The sequence below is a fragment of the Cricetulus griseus genome, chromosome X (genome assembly GCF_003668045.3).
Source record: "Cricetulus griseus strain 17A/GY chromosome X, alternate assembly CriGri-PICRH-1.0, whole genome shotgun sequence".
NCBI classification, from domain to species: Eukaryota; Metazoa; Chordata; class Mammalia; order Rodentia; family Cricetidae; genus Cricetulus; species Cricetulus griseus.
Window position 1 is genome coordinate 26,135,156 of NC_048604.1, and position 23,534 is coordinate 26,158,689.

A 23,534-nucleotide genomic window follows, 5' to 3' on the forward strand; every position below is an offset into this window, starting at 1 on the left:
ACATTCTGTTTCCATGTATATCTGCACATCAGGAGCGGGAACCAGATCTCATAAGGGATGATTGTGAGCCACCATGTGGTTGCTGGGAATTGGACTCAGGACCTCTGGAAGAGCAGGTGGTGCTCTTAACTTAACTCTGAGCCATCTCTCCAGCCCCAGAATTTGTTTGATAATTGTGTTGAGCTATAAAAGTTTCACTGATACAGATTTTTTGAATCTTGGAAAAAGTATGCTGAGTGCAAAGGAAATAAAGAAGAAAGGAATATAATTTGTTGATTTTAAAAATTGTGTACCTTGAATAAGAAAATGGGAGAAATAATCCCTGAACTGATGAATGAAGCCTGGTAAATCTAAAATAATTATGATTCTTTAAAAAAGTTTTCATGTATTTGTAAAGTTTTATTCTCAATAGATAACCATCTCTTAAACTCTGAAATTCCCTTAGAAAGTCCAACTTCTACTACAGAGTAGATGAAAATGCTGTAGTTCGTATGGATCCATTTTTGTATGTTTCGGTTTTCCTCTCATGATCTAACAGAGCTCATGATGAGTAATGCTACTTAGTATGTATGATCCTTGACATTTCTCTCCCTTGTAGGCGGCTAACCAAGGAAAATGTGAAGCCTTCAGGAAGACAAATTGGCAAGTTGAGCCACAGCAATCCAACCATTTTGTTTGATTATGTACGTTTTGAAGTCAATATTATTTTAAGGGATCTATCTTACTTTTGGTTTTCTTTAAATCAGCACAATTGGAAATGAAATGATGTAAATTTTAAGATGTTTTGGGGAGAGCTGATGAAATGCCAGTTTATGCTAAAATCAAAAGTTCACATAATATATTTAACACATTTATCTTTTTTCTAGTAATATACAACAGAACTACTGTTAGGTTTTAAAAATGTCTACATAGTGTTTCACTTTGATTTAGTTACAACAATGCTACCTTCCTTTTTTTAAAAAAATGGTTTTTCAAGACAGGATTTCTTGGGTAGCCCTGGCTGTCCTGGAACTAGTTCTGTAGACTAGGTTGGACCCAAACTCATAGATCCCCCTGCCTCTTCCTCCCACATGCTGGGATTAAAAGCATGTATCACCACATCCAGCATTACCCTCCTTTTAAATTTATCATTGACATTTTTATATAGTATATTTTGATCATATTCTTTTCCCTCCAACAAGTCTTCTCAGATCCTTGCTACCTTCCTAACCACCCAACATCATGTTTTCTCTCTCTCTTGGAAAAACAAAACAGAAACCAAGACAACGAATATGTACCTGAAACAAAAAGCAGAGGGTAGAGAATCCATTTTAGAAAGACTCTAAACAACATACATTTAAAACAGGACTAGCCCCTACCATTCTAAAATCCAAGTTTAGACTTCTTAGAATTGTTTTCTAGATAGAAAATGTAACCTTAGAAAATACTCTATAGGGGAATGATAGTATGTATGTTTTATTTATATATAAATGCAAAATAATAGAACCACTTTAATTGTATTATTTCTAATTTTGGGTAAGTATGACTATCACTTAGCACAGAAGTTTTTTTCAATATTGTTAATACAACTTACTCTTTATCTCCCAGATCTTGTCACAAATCCAGAAGTATGATAACTTAATAACACCTGTAGTAGATTCATTGAAATACCTCACCTCATTGAATTACGATGTATTGGCCTGTATCCTTTCATGTGAAGCAATATATAGATTTCAATGTGTCCCTGTATTTAGATGTTGAATGATTTAGTTATTCTTTTTGATTTCCTTTAGTAATGATCTAAGGTCAAACAGAGAAATTGTGTGTGTGCGTGTGTATGCATGGACAGGTGTGAGTGCTTTGTGTTAAAGAAAGGGAGAGACTTAGTTTTATCAAACATGTTGGTAGAGGTGGAATATTACTTGTTAGGAGATGAGAAAGAGGGTAATGAAGGAGAATTGGTATACAATGAGTATAGTTATTTTTATTTCTCCCTGGAGATATGGGGGTTTAAGGGTCTTACATATGTAATAATTTTTTCTCAATGTGTGAAAGATTGTATCATTGAAGCTTTAGCTAATCCAGAAAAGGAGAAAATGAAACATGATGACACAACCATCTCAAACTGGCTTCAGAGTAAGTATTCTTCTTTTTCTAAGGATGATAGTACTATTAGTGATACTAAGGAAGTAGCAACTGCCATGTTTTGTTTGGTTACTCTATGTTTTCAGACTTTTAGGGGCTTGTTTCTCAAGAGCTCTTGAGGATATCAAGCTTGTCCTGGAAAGTGTTTGAGACCTTTGGCTTTATAGAGATTTATTTAGTACTTATTAATTTTCTTTACTCCAGAAACTTTTTTTTTTTTTTTTTTTACTATAATAGAATTTGAGGAAGCAATGTCTGGTCATCCTAGCCCGAATGTGTGGATTGTCACCTGATCCGGAAAGCTAAACAGGGTTGGGCTGTATACTCTATGTTTTCAGACTTTTAGGGGCTTATTTCTCAAGAGCTCTTGAGGATATCAAGCTTGTCCTTGAAAGTGTTTGAGACCTTGGGTCTTTATAGAGATTTATTTAGTACTTATTAATTTTCTTTACTCAAGAGACTATTTTTTTTGCTATAATAGAATTTGAGGAAGCAATGTCTGGTCATCCTAGCCCGAATGTGTGGATTGTCACCTGATCCGGAAAGCTAAACAGGGTTGGGCTGTGCTAGTATGTAGATGGGTGACGTTAGGGAAGCATTTGGAAGTTGACAATCCCTTTCTTTCTAACTTAGTGTTATTTAGAGGTTATACTCTTCCCTATTGTAACATTTTGACTCTGTTGTCCTGTATCATTTGATTTTTCCCCCTACAATATTGAGGATTGCATTTAGTCCCTCAAACATACTAAGCAAGCATTCTATCATTTACTCAGCCCATGAAATACTTAGTCAGTGCTACAAGTTAAGTCCTTTAGGAATGGGCCCTTACTAGTCTAGCTTCATCTCTCCCCCTCTTGTCAGTTTTCAGTTCCGTTAATACTGAAATTTTGTGCCTTCCGTTGTCTTTTTGTTCCTTATTTCCTCAACTTAGATGCTTTTCCATGGTCACTTATTTTATCTAGTTCATCTTCTGTTTGCTCATTAGATTTCAAAAAAGGTATCATTAAAAAAACTTTCCTTGTTAATGTTCCCATAGAGAAGTCTGAATTTACTGCTCCAGAGCCTTTTATTCATAATAGCCATTCAGTTTTCTGAATTCTCCACTGAAGGCTAATCTCTTTACGGATAGGACTTGGTCTAATTACTTAGGTGGTTAGTAAATACCCGATAGATAGCTACAGATTATTAAGCATTCTTGTCTTCACTTGGGTTTCCTCTCCCTTCAGGAAATGAGAGGGACTATTGGTTAAAATTGCTCTTCCTAGGCTAGAGAGATGGCTTAATATTTAAGAGCATTGATTGCTCTTTCAGAGGACCTGGGTTCTAGTCCCAGAATTGATGTGGTGGCTCACAACCTTCTGTAACTCCAGTTCTGGGGAGTCTGATACCCATTTCAGACCTTTGTGGCCACTGAGTACATTGATGGTACACAAACACACATGCAGGCAAGACACAGATATGCATAAGATAAAAAAAAAATTAAAAGGGTCTGTCTGCTTTTAGAAAATTTACCTGTTTTTTTTTTTTTGTTGTTGTTGTTGTCTATAACTATAGCATGTTCTTAGTTATAAACAACCTTTTTTGACTTCAAACTTTTTAGGGTGGGCATTTGGTTGTTTGAGTTGATGTGGTATTCTGCATGACGGAGTCCTAATTGATCAGGTACATAGATTGGATTATTGCTCTAGATTGTGCTGTCGCCATGAGCAAGTTATGTGATCCATCTCTTTTCAGTTTGCCTCATCAGTAGGTTTATACTAACCTAAGGTGATTATTGGAAGAATTAATATAATGTGCTTATATAATTATACTTAATAAATATTAGTTATTGGTGTTGTAAAATTCCATTCAGATACGTCAATGAAAACTTAATTCATATGGTACTGGAGAGATGGCTTAGTGGTTAAAATCACTGGCTACTTTTTCAAGAGGACAAGAGTTCCCAGCACCCACATGGCAGTCACAGTCATCCATATCCCCTGATCCAGGCATCTAACACCCTCTTCTAGCTTCCTTAGGCATCTATGAACATAGCACACATATAAACATGGAGGGAAACACGAACACACATGACATGAAAATAAATAAATCTTTAAATTTTTTCATACTTCATTTTATTTTAGAAATTGAATTTGTTGAAATTATGCTTTACATTTTGTTTTGTAACATTTTATTTTTTTATTTCTTATTTCATGTAGGTCTGGCTAGTTTCTGTGGTGCAGTGTTCCGTAAATACCCGATTGATCTTGCTGGTCTTCTTCAGTATGTAGCCAATCAATTAAAGGCAGGCAAAAGGTAAATTGTATGGATATGAAATTCAATTCAAGCACTTCTGCTGGTTTTGGAACATTGAGATTACTGTTACTTTGAAAGCCTCATAGATTTCAACTGGCATAGCTACTTAATCTATACAATATATTTTTAAAGGGAAAGTCTCATTTACAGTCCAGGATGTCCTCAAAATTGAGATCTTTCTTCCTTCAACCTCTTAAGCCTTAGAACATATAATTAATGTTTTTGACATGGGGGTCTCACCATGTTGCTGTGGCCATCCTGGAACTCACTATGAAGTCCAGGCTGGCCTTGAACACCACCTGGGAACTCACTAGGAAGTTCAGGCTGGCCTTGTGCTCACAGAGCATGACCTCTGCCTCCTGACTGCTTGGATCAAAGAGTCATGTGCCACTATGTCTGGCTGTATATTGAATCTTGAATATGAATTAAAATTAATACAGAGCAGTAGTTTGTTTAGCAGTATAGTATTTGGCTAAATAACTCATTAAAAGGACAGTTAACTCATTTTTACCATTAAACTTTGGAGTACACAGTAGGGAATATTGAATATCCTTTTGTGACAAAACATATTGCACTGTTGATTACTACATTGCACATTTGATAAAATGTTTCTTTAAGGGAGCATATTGTAAAAAAAAAACAATTTTTGAGTGGGAATTCAGGGATATGTAAGTAAGACTTAAGGGATTTTAATTATTTTCTTTTTTTGTAAATACTGTGGTGCTAGTGGCATGCTTAGGCTTTGAGTGCATAGCACCAGTAGATTGATTATAAGCAGATAACTTTATATATTGTTTACAGACATTTTCTGATACAAAGTCAGCAAAAAATAAAAGCTCGTTGGTGTTTCAAAACAGGTGTTAAATTAATTCCTGACAGTGCTATTTTGGGATATCTGTTTTTTTCTTGGTTTTGTTGGGACACTATTTCTACCCATGTCATCTCTGTCACCTCTGTATTTGTTACTATAAATCTTTCTGCCAAAAGCCACCGAGCCCCACCACCATGTGTACACTTTAAGCAATCTGCCCGCCTGAGTTAGGCCCAAATAAATACACAGAAACTTGTATTAGGTTTAAAGCTGTGTGGCCAATGACTAGGATTCTCATCTGTTAGCTCAGTCTCAATTATCATACATCTATATATTTTATAAGACTTATCTTATCGGACGCCTTATTGGCGTCCCTCCTTGCCGGTGGCTCATATCCTACCGCTGGAGGAAGAAGGGGAAAAGTGGCCCTTCCTGTTTCTCCTTCACTTAAATATGAGTCTCCTTGCTATGTCACTTCCTGCCTGGATCAGCACTTCTCTACTACATTTTTCAGAATCCTCTTTGACTCCTAGTCCTGTCTACTTGCTGTCTCATTGGCCAAACAGTATTTTATTTAACAATCAATAAGATAAACATACACAGTACTTTCCCCATCATGTATTTTACTTGTTTTTTTTCTACAAGCTATGAGAACACTAGTTTTAATGTATAATTTAGTTTGCTTTATTGTCAATACATATTTGTAACCATTTAACTAAAACAGTTTTGTGGTAATATTATGAATGATTTAATAAAGCGTGCTTGAGGGTTCAGGGTGCAAAACCAGCCACTAGCTCTTACCTCTACCTCAGACTGAAAGGGGGTAATCCTTTCTCCACCAAGCCTCAGACTGCTGCCTCTCCTCAAAGTGGCTGGAGACTAAATCTCAGAGGGATTAAAAGTGTGAGCTCTAATTCTCTTTTAGACTGATTCAATCTCATGTAGATCTCTCTAGGTGGCCTTGGACTCACAGAGAGATCCATCTACCTCTGTCTCCTGAGTCTTGGGATTAAAGGTGTGTGCCACCACTGCCTAGCTTCTATGGCTAACTAGTATGGCTGCTTTGCTGTTTTACTCTCTAGTGGCTTTAATAAGTCATAAACTATATCACCACACAGTTTTAAATATTGAATGCCTCTTTGGTTTGGAAAAGCATGGCAAATTGAAAAGACCCTGATAAGAATATTAGAAAAGTATACCTTTGTTCAATAACTTGTACATTGATAGGTGTACTTTTTACCTTTGGAAAAATTATATAATTAAAGAAAGTTATAGAATTCACAAAGTGTTATTTCCAGTGACAGTTCTAAATGTTGCAAATAAAAGCGCATACCTTTCCAGGTGTTGTTGCAGATGCCTGTACTTCCAGAACACTTAGGGGAGAAGCATGAGTTTGATGAGGCTAGTATGGGCTATATAGTGAGACTATGTCTCAAAAAATGTATACCTGTTAACACATACTAGAGCATGCTTAGTGTTGTTACAAAACCTTTCACTTTAGGCTCAAGTACCCCAACTTGACACTTTCTTTCCTTCCTTCCCTCTCTCTTTTCTAATTCTCTTTTCTAATTATGTATGAGTATTGCAGGGCTTTATTCATTTTTATTATTTGGAGTTTTTGGGGGATGGCTTTCTACTGTAAGAAAATTACTGAGTATCCTGAATTGGTGAAGAGGGAAAATGTTATTGGAGCAGCTGATGAAAATGATTTATGAACAATAGATTAAATATTAGTTATTAAAGTTGGTAACAGCTGTGGTTGTATGAACACATGGCTCTGTTCTAATGTGCATTCTTAGATATTTGAGGGAGTAAACAAGCATGGTTTAAATCGTTAAGTCTCCTATTCATTCTGTAAAGTAATCTGTGCTACTTTCTTGTTACTGTGCCAAGTTCCTGGAAGAAGCAACATGAAACTGACATTTCATTTCTACTCAGTTTCAGAGATTTCAGTCTGGAGGGAGCAACCTGTTGCTTTTGGTATATTGTGGGGCAAAATACCACACTTGAGGGGGTGTGGTCACACAGCGCTATTACCTCAGAGAAGTGAGAGCAAGAATGGAAGAGACTTGGTGTTTGTGTGTGGAGGGAGTGAGGAGGAGAGGGAGAGAAACATACACATACTGAAAGAGACACGGATGCAGACAAACGGTGTGAGAGTGAGAGGGCAAAGGGTCCAAGCACACGCTGCTGCCTCTGAGACTGTATTCCCAGTGACCTGCGTTTTCCAGCTAGACCTCACCGAAAGTTTCAAGAACCTTCCAAAATAGTGCCACCAGATTGGGATCAAGTCCTTAACGCATGAACCCTTGGGGGACATTTCATATTTATTGACAATCAAAGCAGAATGGAGAGATAAAGGAGAGAGGGAGGAAGGGAGGAGGCAAAAGGAAACTAAGTAAAAATATGAAGTTTGGGTAAAGAGTATATTAGTATGTTTCACATTACTTTTATTTTTGAATCTTAGCCCAAGCTTCAAATTAATCCAGGTTAAAAATATCAAAGATAAGCCGGGCGGTGGTGGTGCACGCCTTTAATCCCAGCACTCGGGAGGCAGAGGCAGGTGGATCTCTGTGAGTTCGAGGCCAGCCTGGTCTACAAGAGCTAGTTCCAAGACAGCCTCCAAAGCCACAGAGAATCCCTGTCTCAAAAAACAAAAACAAAAACAAAAAAATATATATCAAATATAAGCATGAAATATTTTCATTGTAGTACTAGAAGTGATACAACTGTTTTATTTCAAAAATAAAATTAAAAAACAAGACTTGGTGTTGCCTCTCATTCTTCTTTATTTAAATGTTTAAATAAAGATTCTCAGGATATTATTATGTATTTTTTCATATTTGAAGTTTTAACTATGGTTTGTTTTAATTTTTGTATTAGTTTTGATCTACTAATATTGAAAGAAGTGGTACAAAAAATGGCAGGAATCGAAATTACGGAGGAAATGACAACGGAGCAATTAGAGGCCATGACTGGTGGGGAGCAGCTAAAGGCTGAGGTAAGAATTGCTGTTCCTGTTTATTGAAATTTTAAATTCAGATGTACTATGGTCCTACTATATTTATGGCTTTGTTTTTCAAGGTTTCAATTACCCATGGTTAACCACAATTCAAAATTCAAGAGAAAAAAATCCAGAAATAAATAAATTATAATTTTTTTAGTTTGAGGTCCATTCTGTATAGAATGATGAAAATCTTTAGCCTCTCTTGCTCACTTTTGGCACATAAATTTTCCTTTGTTCAGCTTATCCATACTGTACAAGCTAGTTAGTAGTGACATAATAGCCATCTTGGCATATCATATTGCTTATGTGAATAGTAGTCTTAGTTATCAGTTGTCTGTATTGCAATATGCTTGTATTCAGTTAACCTTTGCTTAAGTTTTCTAATTCTTCATCACTATGCCTAAGCATTGTTTCATCTCATGTCACCATAACACTGATGAATGCAGTACAGTAACATACTAGAGAGTGACTGTTCACATAACTTTGATCATATCATTCTGATTATTTTGTTAATTGTTGCTAATTTGTTTCTCTGCCTAATTAAGCTTTGTCACCAGTATATATTCATAGAAAAAACATAATTTGTGTAGAATTTGCTACCATCTATTTATCCACTGTGGGTTGTAGAACATACCTGCCACAGATAAGCAGACAATACTGTGTATGTGGTCATAGTGTAGAATCCAAACTGTATGTAAGTACCTAAAGCCTAATGTCAAAGCCATATTTGTTCTCTCAAAACCACCGCTACCTTCTTTTTTAAGAGCCATGATATAGTAGTAATTGCATCTTTAAAAAAATCAAAGTATAGAAGGCAGTAACATATCTGTACAGAAAAGAAAGATCTTACATTTTCCTTGATATTTTCACTACAATAAATCTTTATCAGTCTGTTAAATCTCTTCACTGAATAAAATATAATTCTTTATAAGAGACTACAGAGTGGAGAATGGAAACAGAGCAAATTTAAACACAGTTGAGTTACCATTAGCTAGATTATAATCAACAATAGTATCATTAAGGCAAATTTGTTAAGGAGAACAAATATAGGATATAGAAATGCTTTAGTTTGTTCTGGTGTCATTTTATGTTAAGCCAGGCATTTCTTTGTATTCTTCTGGTTTTTTGAGACAGGTTCCCTTGTAGCCTGAGCTGGCCTCAAACTTGTATAGTTGAGGATAGTCTTGAACTCCTGATCCCCCTGGCTCTGCATTCCAAGTGTTTGGATTGTAACTCCTAGCTCAGAAATGTTTTAAAGTTTGTGTCTAAACTTTCTTCTGTGTCTCTTTCCACTGAGGCAGCATGGAATACTTTGCATATAGCAATACATTTATATCTTCTGTTTATGCAGGGTGGTTATTTTGGCCAGATCAGAAACACTAAAAAATCTTCTCAGAGATTAAAGGATGCACTGCTGGACCATGATCTTGCTCTTCCTCTTTGTCTGCTTATGGCTCAGCAGAGGAATGGGGTAATTTTTCAGGAGGGTGGAGAGAAACACTTGAAACTTGTGGGAAAGCTCTATGACCAGGTAAGTGAGCGAAGCTTTGGTATAGAGGATCATTTTCTTCAACCCTGATAAAATACAGATTGTGAAGTCCTTCAAAGCATATATTTGTACATGTCATATGAATATGAAACATCTCTAATGTCAAATAGGCTTTCTCTAAATAGGGCCTCTAGGTTGGTGCAAATTATGACATTTAAGAGATGGGTGTAGGAGATGTTATATGTAAGGTTTTTAGTCAATTAGGCATTCCATCTTATGAAAGGCCAGCATCAGATTGTTTGCCTTCTTTTTTGATCTTTGGAAATCTGTGATTTCAGTTGCAGGAAAGTAGATATTTTCTTTTATTGCTTAGTAATAAGATCGCTAATACTTAAACATTTCGTTGGCTAAAAATATTTTTGCGTGTAATATAATTCTATAAACAATGACAAAGGAGCTGACTTCACTGCTTCTGTCTATTGTTTTAAAGGATTTTAGTAAGTGTTTAGAGAGTCTCTTTGACAGTCTTTGGTTAGCAACTCAGAAGGGGGCTTCTCATACCTAGTGTTGGAGTATTGTCAGCTAAGATGGGAAGTTTTCATTAAAACTATTTATTTAGACATTGATTTGCAGATATGATGGGTATCTTTGTGTAGATAAGCATTAGTATGTTTCCTCATGACTTTATAAGACATCCTTACTTTTATTTGGCCCTCATCCCCCCTCCTTCTGTATTTATTGTCCTCCCCCTCCTGAATTAAAGATCCCCTTGTTCTCTCCATTTGCCCCTTCAGGTTACTTATATCCTGCTATTCCTCTCTCTATTGTTCCTCCCACCATAGTGATCCCTTTTTACTTTCATGGTTTCTGCAGTTACTCTAGGTTTTATACTCATATTTGAAGATGTAGCTCAGGCTAGCCTTGAGCCTATGATTGCCCTCTGCTTCTGAGTGCTGGGTTATAGGTATGTGTCATTGTGCCTAGAGAGTGCTTTCTCTCTCTCTCTCTTTTTTTAGGGCCGCATAGAAAATACATTTGACTAAATATCAGTATATGAATATATAAACTTCGTTTTAATTTAAAATTTTTATTTGGCCTCTAGTGATTGTACATGTTTATAGGATACATTGTCATAATTCATTACACATACAATGTGTAAATGATAAAATTGATAATTCCTGTTTTCATCTTTTTTTTTCTTTTGGTTTTTCGAGACAGGGTTTCTCTGTAGCTTTGGAGGCTGTCCTGAAACTCACTCTGTAGACCAGGCTAGCCCCAAAACTCACAGAGATCCGCCTGCCTCTGTCTCCCAAGTGCTGGGATTAAAGGCGTGTGCCACCAATGCCCAGCCTCTTTTCATCTTTTTAAACATTCATGTTGAGAAATATTGAACTTTCTTTTAAATCTTTATAAGCTATGTCACAGATTGCTATAAGCCGTAGCCAGTCTATCTGGCTGTACATCACTAGAACTTACTTCTCCCTTGTAAATAAATATCTTTTTTATATTAAAGATCCCACACCCCCCATCCTTTTCCCAGTGACACTCTTAGCCCTAGTATCTACTTTCGTGAAGTCAGCATTATTACAGGCTTTATGAATAAGTGGGACCATGTGAAAATTGTCTTTCTGTCCCTCATTTATTTCACTGAACACAGTGCCCATTGTTTCTGTCTCTGCGTTTATTGTTAAAATCTGGATTCTTAATTTCCAATCAAAATTCTCTTAAAATAACATATCTTAATCATTTGAAAAAGGTTTATACTAGTTTTATAAAAAATGTTAACATCTATTTTTTTGTCTTATTTTTAATTTAGTGTCATGATACCCTAGTACAGTTTGGTGGATTTTTAGCATCCAATCTAAGTACAGAAGATTATATAAAGCGAGTGCCTTCAATTGACGTGCTCTGTAATGAATTCCATACACCTCATGATGCAGCATTTTTCCTGTCTAGGCCAATGTATGCACACCATATTTCGGTAAGTACAAACATCTTCATTGGCTTTCAAGAGTAATTCTAAATTGTTGCACAAATATTTTATTTTCGAATACACACCAATTTGGTGAATACAGATTATTTCTCTTGGAGAATTACTCTGACTTTCTGTTACTGTTCTTGTCTTAAGCATTGAGCAATGAAATCCTTTAAAAAATAGGTCTTCCCATTTCCTTTCCCCACCAGGCCATAGTCAATTCATGGGGACCCAAAATATTCTCCATTTTCTTTTTACTTGGATTATGGCCTTTCTGCTCTTTGTTTTTAGTTTTACACTGTTTGTGGTTTTCACTCCAACTTATGGGGTGAAATGGTTTAATTCTGTACTGTATGTGGTATTGGTCCCCTTCTCTTAAACTAAGATTTCCTCTTTATTCCCTGTAGGGACACAGATGTGTAGCAGAGGTATATAAAAAGACACTAGGGAGAAATGATGAGTTTATGTGATCATGTAATTGAGCATACTGTTAGTGTTTACTTAGGAATTGTTAGTCTTACTTGAGTTAGTGACCACCTCAATGGCATTATGCAGCAATTCCTGTCCTGTATATTCAAGAGGGCTAATGGGAAGAAGGGTTGCTGTTGTTCTCCTTTAGAATCTATCATTCCAGAGAATTAAATGCTGTCTGTGTGTAGTTAATGTCTTGCATGCTTACCCTAACCACATCAGAAAAGTCTCACCCATAAAAACATAGCACCTGATTTCTTGAAGAACTTAGGTGGAAGAATTGCTTTATCTCAGGAATTTCATGTTGCATTTTACTATTCTAACATCTTAATCTATGGCAATGAATCCTAGAAAACAGGAATACCTGGTTGGCTGAGGTTGGCTGAGCTATTCCTGGTCTGAAAATGGAGCAGATCAATCATACCTGTGGGTTACATATTTTCGCCATGAAAAATGTTATTTGTCTTTTATGAGTTAAAAATCATATGAAAGACATGCCATTTCCTTCTCAGGGTTTAGGAAGAAAGAAAATACACAGGCACCCTATGTAGGCCACATTCCTCTTTGGAAAAGGAGTGCCTCTGCAGCCTTGGGTGCAATTGGATGGGCATCCACATTCCCTTAACTTTGCTTCTTAGGTGAAATCTTCTTAATAAGCCTTTGAAGAATGAGGGAAAATGTATAAGAAATTGAGAGGGCTGGAAAGACATACAGAGGATCCAAGCTTGGTTTCCAGCACCTATGTTGGGAGAGTCTCAACTGCTCATAAATCCAGTTCCAGGGGCTCTGGTATCCTCTGGCTCCACAGGCACCCATATACACGAGACACGCATGCACGCACGTGCAAACCAACACCCAGAGAGACACAGAATTAAAAATAAAATCTTTCTTTTAAAATGGTGAGAGAGGAAAAGGGGTAACTGCAGGTTTCCTTCAGTAAATTGGCTGCCACAGGCCTTCTTGGGAATTATTCAACCAAAAATGCTTAAGATTATTGGCCTGACAAAAACCTTTTTGGGCGTAAATCAGAAGTATAGTGATATTGCTTAATTCTCTGTTTGACTGAAGATGTGAACCTAAGTGTTAGTTTAATTTAGATAAGGAAAGTTGACATTGTAGATGAAGTATAATTATCTTTTTGATTAAGCTTATTTTCTAACTAAATTCTAGTGGAATGCCTACCATGAGATGGCAAGGATTCAGAAACACAGAAATAGAAAAATTGGTGCTATTATTCAGTCTTCTCATCCATATAACTTAATTTTTACTTTTAATCATTGAGACTCATCTTGAAACAGATTTGAAAGGGAGGTTTTCCTTGCTCTAGTTGTTCTAGAGATTTCCCATTTAGGTAGTCACATTGTCGTTTCAGTTTCAACACTTTTTATTTCATGTCCTTTTAGAACGTTAGCAGATGTCGTTCTGCTCATCTAAATTCATATTAGTTACCTTCAGCAAAATCTATTTTCTAAATTTAAAATCCTTTTTACCCTAGTACTGGTCTTGGTCTCTGATATTATACCTTGTATACTTTCCTACAGCTAATGTTTTTGTAGCTTTATCAGTTCTGTTGTTAATAGCATATTCTCTAGCATGGGAATACAAAGAAATAAATAATCCTACTTCTAGAAAAATTACAAGATTCCTGGATTCTGCTTTGCATGCCAATGAATGTAATGGTCTTAACATGCTTTTAGTCCAGCTGAGATTATTCCTGTCAGTGCAGAACTGAAGCCGAACCTTTATAGATGATCATCTGGTTTGGGGTCATATGTTTATCATGAACTGAATGATTTCAGTATTTTTCTACTATAAAGAAACAACTGGTTGTGGGAATTTTTGATTCACCTTAAGCATGATGCCTAAACCAAGTAAAATTTTCTTGGCAAGAGGTCTTTCATCATAAAATGGCTGAAAGGCATGAGGTAGTATATTAACTTTCTTAGCTGCATTTGACATATATTCTATGAACTAAAAATTATGTCAATATCACTGCACTAATAGATTCATCTTTACCTCATGTCATTAAGAATATAGCCTTCCTCTGATTCTCTCCTTAATTAGGACACGCCAGTCAGGACAAAAACAAAACAAAACAAAACTGTAGCATCAGTTCTTACATGATTTCAATTTAATTTACCACAGGTACTTATGGAAAATTTTATTTGGCTTGGCAGTAGACTAAAGTAGCTGGTCGCTCTGTCTGGAATGTTGTCAGTTTCAGCATTGAAGTCTTGCATTCTGGGAATCCCCTAAGTCTCTGGCAAAACTGGACATTTGGTCACTGAGGTAGTAGTCTCAGTAACTTTTTATAACCTTTCTTAGTGGCATTCCAGCTTCTTGATACATGCCCTATTGGAGTCAAATTTTATTGAAAAAAAAAAACCTTCTAGTTAAAAACATGGAAACTAAGGATTGGAACGGATTGCAGAGATAATTTGTCTTAGAATAAGTGCTCTTGGTAAGAAACTAGAATTATCATTACAGTTTTGTATAAGTATATATGATATGTTTTAACTTTTTATCTCCAGTCAAAATATGATGAACTTAAAAAATCGGAAAAGGGAAGTAAACAGCAACATAAAGTCCATAAATACATTACGTCATGTGAGATGGTGATGGCTCCTGTCCACGAAGCAGTGGTCTCCTTACACGTTTCCAAAGTCTGGGATGATATCAGCCCTCAGTTCTATGCTACCTTTTGGTCACTGACAATGTATGACCTTGCAGTTCCACATACCAGCTATGAAAGAGAAGTTAATAAACTTAAAGTCCAGATGAAAGCGATTGATGACAATCAGGAAATGGTAAGTTTTATTGTAGCAACACAAGTATAATAATTGTGACTTTTATGTAGTATTGTCCCTGCTTTGTAATTATTTTAGTTCAAGATTCTTGATTCTACAGTTTTGTTGCTGTATATTATTTTAAGTGGATTTAATGGCAACGTGTCAATGGATTTGGCAGGATCTTAGCAAATGGATGGAAAGTATGATAAAAACATTCATGTCTTTTCTACTGAACACTGTCATAGCAACCTAAGGTGATTAGTTTGACGCTTATTTCAAGAGCAGTAGGAGTTCCCAAAGGATTATAAATAATCCAGCAAACACAGGGAGTAGTATGGGGTTTAAGGAGATCTCCTTTATTCTACTGAATGGCCTTGATCATGTACTTGAACAATGAGGTTAGTAACAAATTAGGCAGGGACTGAAAGTCAGGCAGAATAGTAAATATGATACAATTGAGGGCTTGTTTAGATACTTCAGCTGGGGAATAACATGTAAAAATGGTACTTTAGAAAGATTATAAGAGCAATCTGAAGAGTGATTTTGATAAGCGGAGGATCTAGTCTAAGGCTGTGTATCTTTTGGGGTAATTGGCTATGTGGTACTGAGAATGTAGGCTATGTTAGAGACAGTGTCAATACATATGACTTGTAAACAAGTGGAATATTTGAGTGAAGGAAAGTGAAAGATGACTTCATTTTTGCCTCAGAATGATACCACCACTGTTACCTAGGTGACCTGTTCAGAAGGTGTCTGAAGACTAGGTGACACTGATTGAATGTGTTGAATGGAAGGAAAAGTATTCAGGAATACCTACTTTATAGTCATGCTGAGATAATTATAAAGTGTAATCATTTTTCTCTTTAAAAAAAATCTTAATTACATGAAGGGAGGCAATGTAGATAGTTAAAAAGTATGTGACTTTACTTTGTAGCCCCCAAATAAAAAGAAAAAAGAGAAGGAGCGTTGCACAGCCCTTCAGGACAAGCTTCTAGAAGAAGAAAAGAAACAGATGGAACATGTTCAGAGAGTTCTTCAGAGACTGAAATTGGAAAAAGACAACTGGCTTTTAGCAAGTAAGTTGTTGGGATTGTACATTCCTGCTGCTGCTAAATTGCAAAAGCAAACATTTCTAACTTTGGAGGTGTTCAAGTGATTACATTGATTGATATTCAGCTCAGTTCACTGTTCCCTTCTTTAGTTATTCATTACAGCGGAATCAACTTCATGTATTCACCAAAGTGACTGATGGTTTAGTTGGCTATTGAAATAAAATTAGCTTATGATAATATTGGCAACTTAGTATTCAAATTTTCTATATAGAATCATATTTATTAGAAATTGTAGATAGAAAAGTATTGATAGAGTAAAAGTGATATGAATCTTTATCCCATAGTTTGTGGTTTTATAGCATTCTGTACACTACAGTTAAAATGTTGTGTTTGGTATCCTTGAGGCACTTGGGGAAAACGATTACTGCTTAATATGTTCCTCTTTTATTTTTAGAGTCAACCAAAAATGAGACCATCACAAAATTTCTACAGCTGTGTATATTTCCTCGATGCATTTTTTCAGCAATAGATGCTGTTTACTGTGCTCGTTTTGTTGAATTGGTACATCAACAGAAAACTCCAAATTTTTCCACACTTCTTTGCTATGACCGAGTAAGTTCTTGTTGCAACCTTTAAAAACAAATCTTAGACAAAGACAGCTAAATATTTATTATAAACTTCAAATGTGGACAACCATGATCCTTTTTTTTTGAAACAGGGTTTATCTGTGTAATAATAGTTCTGGCTACCCTGGAACTCATCTTATCGAGCAGGCTAGCCTCGAACTCACAAAGATCCACCTGCCTCTGCCTCCCCCTCCTGACTGTTGGGATTTAAGACATGTGTAACCACGCCCAGGTGGAATAGCATGATCTTGTTTTTTGGGGGGGGTTTCTTTTTTTTTGTTTTTTTGTTTTTTTGTTTTTTTGTTTTTTTTTTGGTTTTTTGAGACAGGGTTTCTCTGTATAGCTTTGGAGCCTATCCTGGCACTCGCTCTGGAGACCAGGCTGACCTCGAACTCACTGAGATCCGCCTGCCTCTGCCTCCTGGGTGCTGGGATTAAAGGCATGCGCCACCAACGCCGGACCTTTATTGTGTTGTTTTTTTGTTTTGCTTTTTTGTTTTTTTTGAATAGCATGATCTTAAGAGCGAAATTCTTGACCTTGAATCCTAGCTCTACTTACTCCTAACTATATGATCTTTTACAAGATAGTTAACCTCTCTGTGCCTCAGTCTTCTTATCTATAAAAGGGGCCCACTTTATAAGATTGATCTGAGGGTTAAATGTGTCACTATATATAAAAACCCCATGTAGCTAGGTGGTGGGGATGCATACCTTTTTTTCCCAGCACTCAGGAAGCAGAGGCAGGAGGATCTCTGTGAGTTGGAAGCCAGCCAGCCTGATCTACAGAGTTTGTTCCAGGACACCGAGGGCTACACAGCAAAACTCTGTCTTGAACACCCCCCCCCCACCAAAAAAAACAACTCCCCATGAGATGGTATCTATTGCATTCAAGGTTAACCCATTGACTCAGGATTTTTATAATCTTGTATCTTTATAAGTAGGTTTCTCTACTCTTAACTTTCACTCCTCAAAACATAACTAAAGAAAACCTTCAACTTACACATTCACACCGCATAAAAGCCGGAAAGCATTTTAGTGTTGTTGTATTCACAGATTTTTCATCTGGCTTTTTTCTCATTACTGCATTTGTGGGTTAGAAATATGTGTTATATCATGTGTGCTGCTTGTTTCTAAATGTTATCACCTTTGCTACAAATTCTTTTCCAAAGACCATCTCTCACCTTTCTCACATAGACCCATATTTTAGTCCAAGTTACTTCTGCTTTAGTAACGATGGTGATGAGATTAAAACCAGCAGTGGTGGCGTTTGGATGTGAAATATCCCCATAGGTTCATATATTTAAATACTTTGTCCTCACCTGGGGGCACTCTTTGGGAAGGTTGTTGGACCTTTGTGAACTAGATATTTGCTGGAAGAAATGGGTCACTAGGGGTAGGCCTTGCTTTTGCGTACTGTCTATTCAGTCTCAGTCACAAATGGCTAAGTCTTCAAGAAGCTATTTAATAATAATAATAATAATAATAATAATAATAATAATAATAGCCTTTTCTTCTATCATTATCAACCAAATTTCTTCATAAAACTTTACTTGGATGCATTGTGATTGCTGTTTCTCCACAGAATCTACAGTCACCAAAGATCTCTGTAGTTGTGAATATAAAAGGAGAAAGTATAGTTTTTACGAAATTTAATGATTATTGTTATTTCCTATAATAATAGTCTTTTAATAGTTTTAGTCTGATAATCTTTTTCAAACATTTTTTCCTCCAGGTTTTTTCTGACATAATTTACACGGTCGCAAGCTGTACTGAAAATGAAGCTAGTCGATACGGGAGGTTCCTCTGCTGCATGTTAGAGACAGTGACCAGGTGGCACAGTGACAGAGCCACATATGAAAAGGTATGCGATTGGTAAATGTGTTAGAGACAGTGACAGAGCCACATATGAAAAGGTATGCGATTGGTAAATGTGTTAGAGACAGTGACCAGGTGGCACAGTGACAGAGCCACATATGAAAAGGTATGCGATTGGTAAATGTGTTAGAGACAGTGACCAGGTGGCACAGTGACAGAGCCACATATGAAAAGGTATGCGATTGGTAAATGTGTTCGTCTTTTACCTGTGTGGATATTGATTGCTTCAGATTGGTCAATTTTAAAACAATTTAAGATTCAGCTATAAAATGATCTTAAAACCACAATTAATATATTATTAAAAAGAGGAATTTTTTAATTGTATCTCAACTTGACATTTGAAGCTGTTACCACTGGATAATCTGAACCTTTCTTTTATAGCTGGTTACTTATCTGGTCTCACTCTCCTATTTTGTGGGATAAATTAAACTTCTAAAAATGAGAAACTTATTTTTTCTTAGGAATGTGGAAACTATCCAGGATTCCTTACCATATTGCGGGCAACTGGATTTGATGGTGGAAATAAAGCTGATCAATTAGATTATGAAAATTTTCGACATGTTGTACATAAGTGGCATTACAAACTAACCAAGGTAAAAACAAGTGGACATTTTTGAAAGGTAATTTTTTTCTCTTCATTCCTGTATTTTATGATAACAGATCTTTAAATGTCTGTTATAGGCATCGGTGCATTGCCTTGAGACAGGCGAATATACTCATATCAGGAATATATTGATTGTGCTAACAAAAATACTTCCTTGGTACCCAAAAGTTTTGAATCTGGGTCAGGCTTTGGAAAGAAGAGTGAATAAAATATGCCAAGAAGAAAAAGAGAAGAGGCCAGATCTATATGCATTGGCTATGGGGTAACACAATTATACTTTAATGTGATTTATGAGACTAGATTACAGAAGGATTCTGAAGATGTGAAAATGTTTTACAATGTTGAAGTCTTATCTTCTGCTTTACTTCAGGAGATTATGGGAGATTATGCGATCATGTTCCCACAGGCTGGTGAGAGTTGTCACTTCTGATTATCAACTTCCGGTCTATACTGGATGATAGTTTCAAAGGCCACATATAATATTTCTTGAAATGGAAAAATGCAATTTTGTCGTAGTTACTATATCTTGAGGAGCAAAAAGGGGGAAAAAGGCTCTCTAGTTAAAGAACTAGTTTATTTTGAAAGAATGACTTAAGTTTTTAGAACACTATAGACCTTGAAGAATATACTAAAAAGCAGTAGTTTATTTTCTAGAACCAAGTAGCAGAGTGAATAATTTATTCTAAACTCCATATTTGTGTTTTTTGATTTGTGTATGTGTATTTAAACGCTTTGTGCGACTTTCAGCTACTGGGGGATGTTGAAATGTAGAAAGTCACACATGATACCTGAAAATGAATTTCATCACAAAGATCCTCCTCCAAGAAATGCTGTTGCCAGTGTACAAAATGGGCCTGGTGGTGGGACTTCATCATCATCCCTAGGAAGTGCATCTAAATCGGATGAGAGTGGTACTGAGGAGACTGGTATGCTTATTTGTAGACACTTATCAATAATATATTGAAATAGTTTATCACATGATAACTACAATGCAAGCCCCAGATTGCTTTTTAATCCCTAGTTACGAGTATGTAACTGTTAAGAAATAATCAGCTTCCTAAGTCTTCTAATTATCCACTAATCATTTTGCTGTGAATTCATAGTTTATGTTTACAGTTTGCTAACAAAAGTCTTGTTTTTATTTCAGATAAACCAAGGGAGAGATCTCAGTGTGGTACAAAAGCTGTGAATAAGGCTTCTAGTACCACACCAAAAGGGAATTCAAGCAATGGAAATAGTGGTTCTAACAGGTAAGAACATTATGCCAAGTGTCACAAGTCTAAATTCCTGTCGTGTGTGTGTGTGTGTGTGTGTGTGTGTGTGTGTGTGTGTGTGTGTGTGTGTGTGTGTGTGTGTGTGTGTGTGTGTGTGTGTGTGTGTCTGTAGGGAGGTGTATATGCACATTTGTATGTATGTAGGTAGTGGTGTGTACTTGCCACAATGTGCGCAGAGGTATAACCTCAGCTATTACTCCACACCTATTCCTTGTTTGAAATTGGATCTGTTTTGCTGCCTATACCAGGCCTGCTGTCCTGTGAGCTTTTCAAAAATTCTCTTTTCTCTGTCTCCCATTTTACCATAGGAGCCAATGGGATTATAGATGAGTGATTTTGTGCTGGTCTTTGAGTGAGTTCTAGGAAGTTGAGCTCGACCCGTGCTTTACAAATAAGCCATCTCCCTAACTCAAAATCTCTCATTAAAAAAGTTACCTTTTAACTTAGCATATACAGTAAAGGGTTGTATTTGGCATTTCTGTATGTATGTCTCAAACTTTATTCTAATATGCTCTCCAAGTGTCTTCCTTTACTCTCACTGTCTCTCTTTGTTGTTTTGTTTTGTTTTGTTTTGTTTTTTCGAGACAGGGTTTCTCTGTATCTTTGGAGTCTGTACTGGAACTCACTCTGTAGACCAGACTGGCCTCAAACTCACACAGATCCGCCTTCCTCTGTCTCTTGAGCGCTGGGATTAAAGGCGTGTGCCACCACTGTCCAGCCTCACTGTCTCTTACTAGTCACCTTATTTCCAAATAATTTCCCTTCTCCTCTTATGCCACATGTATTCCGTCATCTTTCTGCCTCTCGTCCCTCTCTTAAGATGTGTTCTTTCTTGGTCCCTTTTCTAGTTTCATGTAAATATACATATGTTAATCTAGGTTCCATGTATAAAACAACACATGTTATTCATCTTTTTGAGCCTGACTAATTTCAATTAATGTAAATATTTCCAGCTGAATCTATTTTTCAGCAATTGCCATCATTTCAGTTTTTATTTTCGCTGAGTTAAATCTCATTTTGGATGTATACTACATTTTCTTGTTTTTTTTATTTTTTTCTATTTTTTATTTAATTTAGAAACAAGCTTGTTTTACATGTCAATCCCAATTCCCTATCCCTCTCTTCCTCCCCTGCCCCCCACCAATCCCCTATCCCATCCCCTTTCTGCTCCCCAGGGAGGGAGAGGCCTTCCATGGGGAATCTGTAAAGCCTGTCACAACTTTTTGGAGCAAGATCTAGACCCTCCCCCGTGTGTCTAGGCTGAGAGAGTATCCCTCTATGTGAAATGGGCTCCCAAAGTCCATTTGTATGCTAGGGATAAGTACTGATCTACTACCAGAGGTCCCATGGATTGCCAAGGCCTTCTCACCGACACCCACTTTCAGGGGTCTGGATCAGTCTCATGCTAGTTTCCCAGCTATCAGTCTGGGAACCAAGAGCTCCCCCTTGTTCAGGTCAGCTGTTTCTGTGGGTTTCCCCAGCCTGGTCTTGACCCCTTTGCTCATCACTCCTCCATCTCTGCAGTTGGATTTCAGGAGTTCAGTTCAGTGTTTAGTTGATACCACATTTTCTTTACCTGTGAATCTGTTGATAGACACATAGGCTGGCTCCATTTATTGTGACTAGTGCAGCAATAAACAAAATGTATGAGTATCTCCATGTTATGCTGAGTTATAGAGTCCTTTATACTGAGGGGTGGACTAGCTGAGATAGTTTTATTCTTAAACATGTACACTGACTTCTCTAGTTAACATTTCCACTAGCAATTTATAAGTGTAACATTCTCACTGACTTTTGTTTTTGATAAGTTTCTTAATGAGAGCCATTCTGACTGATTCAAAGCAGTTTTAATTTTCATTTCTCTGACTGCTAAGATGTTGAACACTTTTTCAAATACTTATTGGCTATTTCTATTCCTTTTATGCGCAGTATATCAGTCCATTTATTTATTGACCTTTTTTATTTATTAGGTAAAAATTTGGAGAGTTATTAGCAATTCTTTATTGTAAATATCAGTCTCCTGTCTGTTTGCTAGTTAATTGACAATGCTTTCCCCCTTGTTTTGTATGCTGTCTATTCACTGTGATGATTGTTTCCTTAGCTGTGTACAAGTTTAATTTCATGTAACCCTATTTGTTAGTTCTTGGTTACTGTTCTAGCTCTTGGAAATGTTTTCCCTACATTTTCCTTTAGCAGTTTAAAAGTTTCAACTCTTACATTAAGGTGTTTGATCATTTTTAATTGATTATGAGCAGAAATGAGTTATAGAGATCCAGTTTCATTCTTGTACATATGACTATTGTGTTTTCCCAGTACTGTGTGTTGCAGATACTTTCTTCCAATCTATGGTTTTGATAATTTTGTTGAAAATTAGGTGATTGTAGCTGTGTATATTAGTTTCTTGTTCCTATATTCTATTCTGATGGCCTACATTGATCTGCATGTTTGTTTTTGTGCCAGTAGCATGCTGTCTTTATTACTATGGATGTATTGTATAATTTGGGGTCAGATACTGTGATACCTCTAGTATTGCCTTTTCTGCTAAGGATTGATTAGACTATAGACACATTGGTGAGCACTTTGGGCCTGCCTCAAGGTGGTGATGGGACAGATTTCTTTGACTCCCCATGGGGGGCCTTACCCTCTTTAAGAAACAAATAGGGGGTGGGGTGAGGTGAAGATGGGGAGGGAGCAGGAGGAGAGGGAGGGGCAACTGAGATTAGTATGTTAAAAAAATAAAAGGAAAAGAAAAAAGGATTGATTAGGTCTTTTGTATTCCTCTATCAGTTTTAGGTGTGTGTGCTTCTGTAATTTTTATGGGGATTGTGTTGAATACGTAGATCATTTTGGGTAATAGCCATTTTCACAATGCTGATTCTTCCAATCCATGTGCCTGGGGTTTAATTTTCTTTTGTTTTTAAATTTCATTTTATGGTCAAGGCAGTTTAGTTTTTTTTAAATGTTATTTATTTATTTATTATTGAAAATAGATTGTGATTGTGTTTTTCCCTACCCCAACTCCTCCCAGATCCTCCTCACCTCCCCACTCACCCAAGTTCATATCTGTCTTATTCCTTCCCTTTAGAAAATAAAAAAAATAATGTTAAAATAAGAATCCTGACTTCAATTTGTCTCTTTTTACT

The 23,534-nt window shown here is 36.4% G+C and overlaps 1 protein-coding gene across 7 annotated transcripts in view; it reads left to right on the top strand.

Moving 5' to 3' along the window:
* The window catches only part of Thoc2 (THO complex 2), a 102,433-nt gene that overhangs the window by 55,924 nt on the left and 22,975 nt on the right, over positions 1–23,534 (top strand). For all 7 annotated transcript variants that reach the window (XM_027433499.2, XM_027433500.2, XM_027433502.2 and 4 more), the window contains exons 16-30: positions 599–683; positions 1,588–1,681; positions 2,035–2,115; positions 4,323–4,419; positions 8,114–8,231; positions 9,589–9,768; positions 11,543–11,707; positions 14,704–14,979; positions 15,896–16,037; positions 16,468–16,625; positions 18,371–18,499; positions 18,975–19,106; positions 19,195–19,379; positions 19,865–20,043; positions 20,265–20,367. In XM_027433499.2, the coding sequence (XP_027289300.1) occupies positions 599–683; positions 1,588–1,681; positions 2,035–2,115; positions 4,323–4,419; positions 8,114–8,231; positions 9,589–9,768; positions 11,543–11,707; positions 14,704–14,979; positions 15,896–16,037; positions 16,468–16,625; positions 18,371–18,499; positions 18,975–19,106; positions 19,195–19,379; positions 19,865–20,043; positions 20,265–20,367 (2,124 nt within the window). The remainder of the gene's footprint in view (positions 1–598; positions 684–1,587; positions 1,682–2,034; positions 2,116–4,322; positions 4,420–8,113; positions 8,232–9,588; positions 9,769–11,542; positions 11,708–14,703; positions 14,980–15,895; positions 16,038–16,467; positions 16,626–18,370; positions 18,500–18,974; positions 19,107–19,194; positions 19,380–19,864; positions 20,044–20,264; positions 20,368–23,534) is intronic.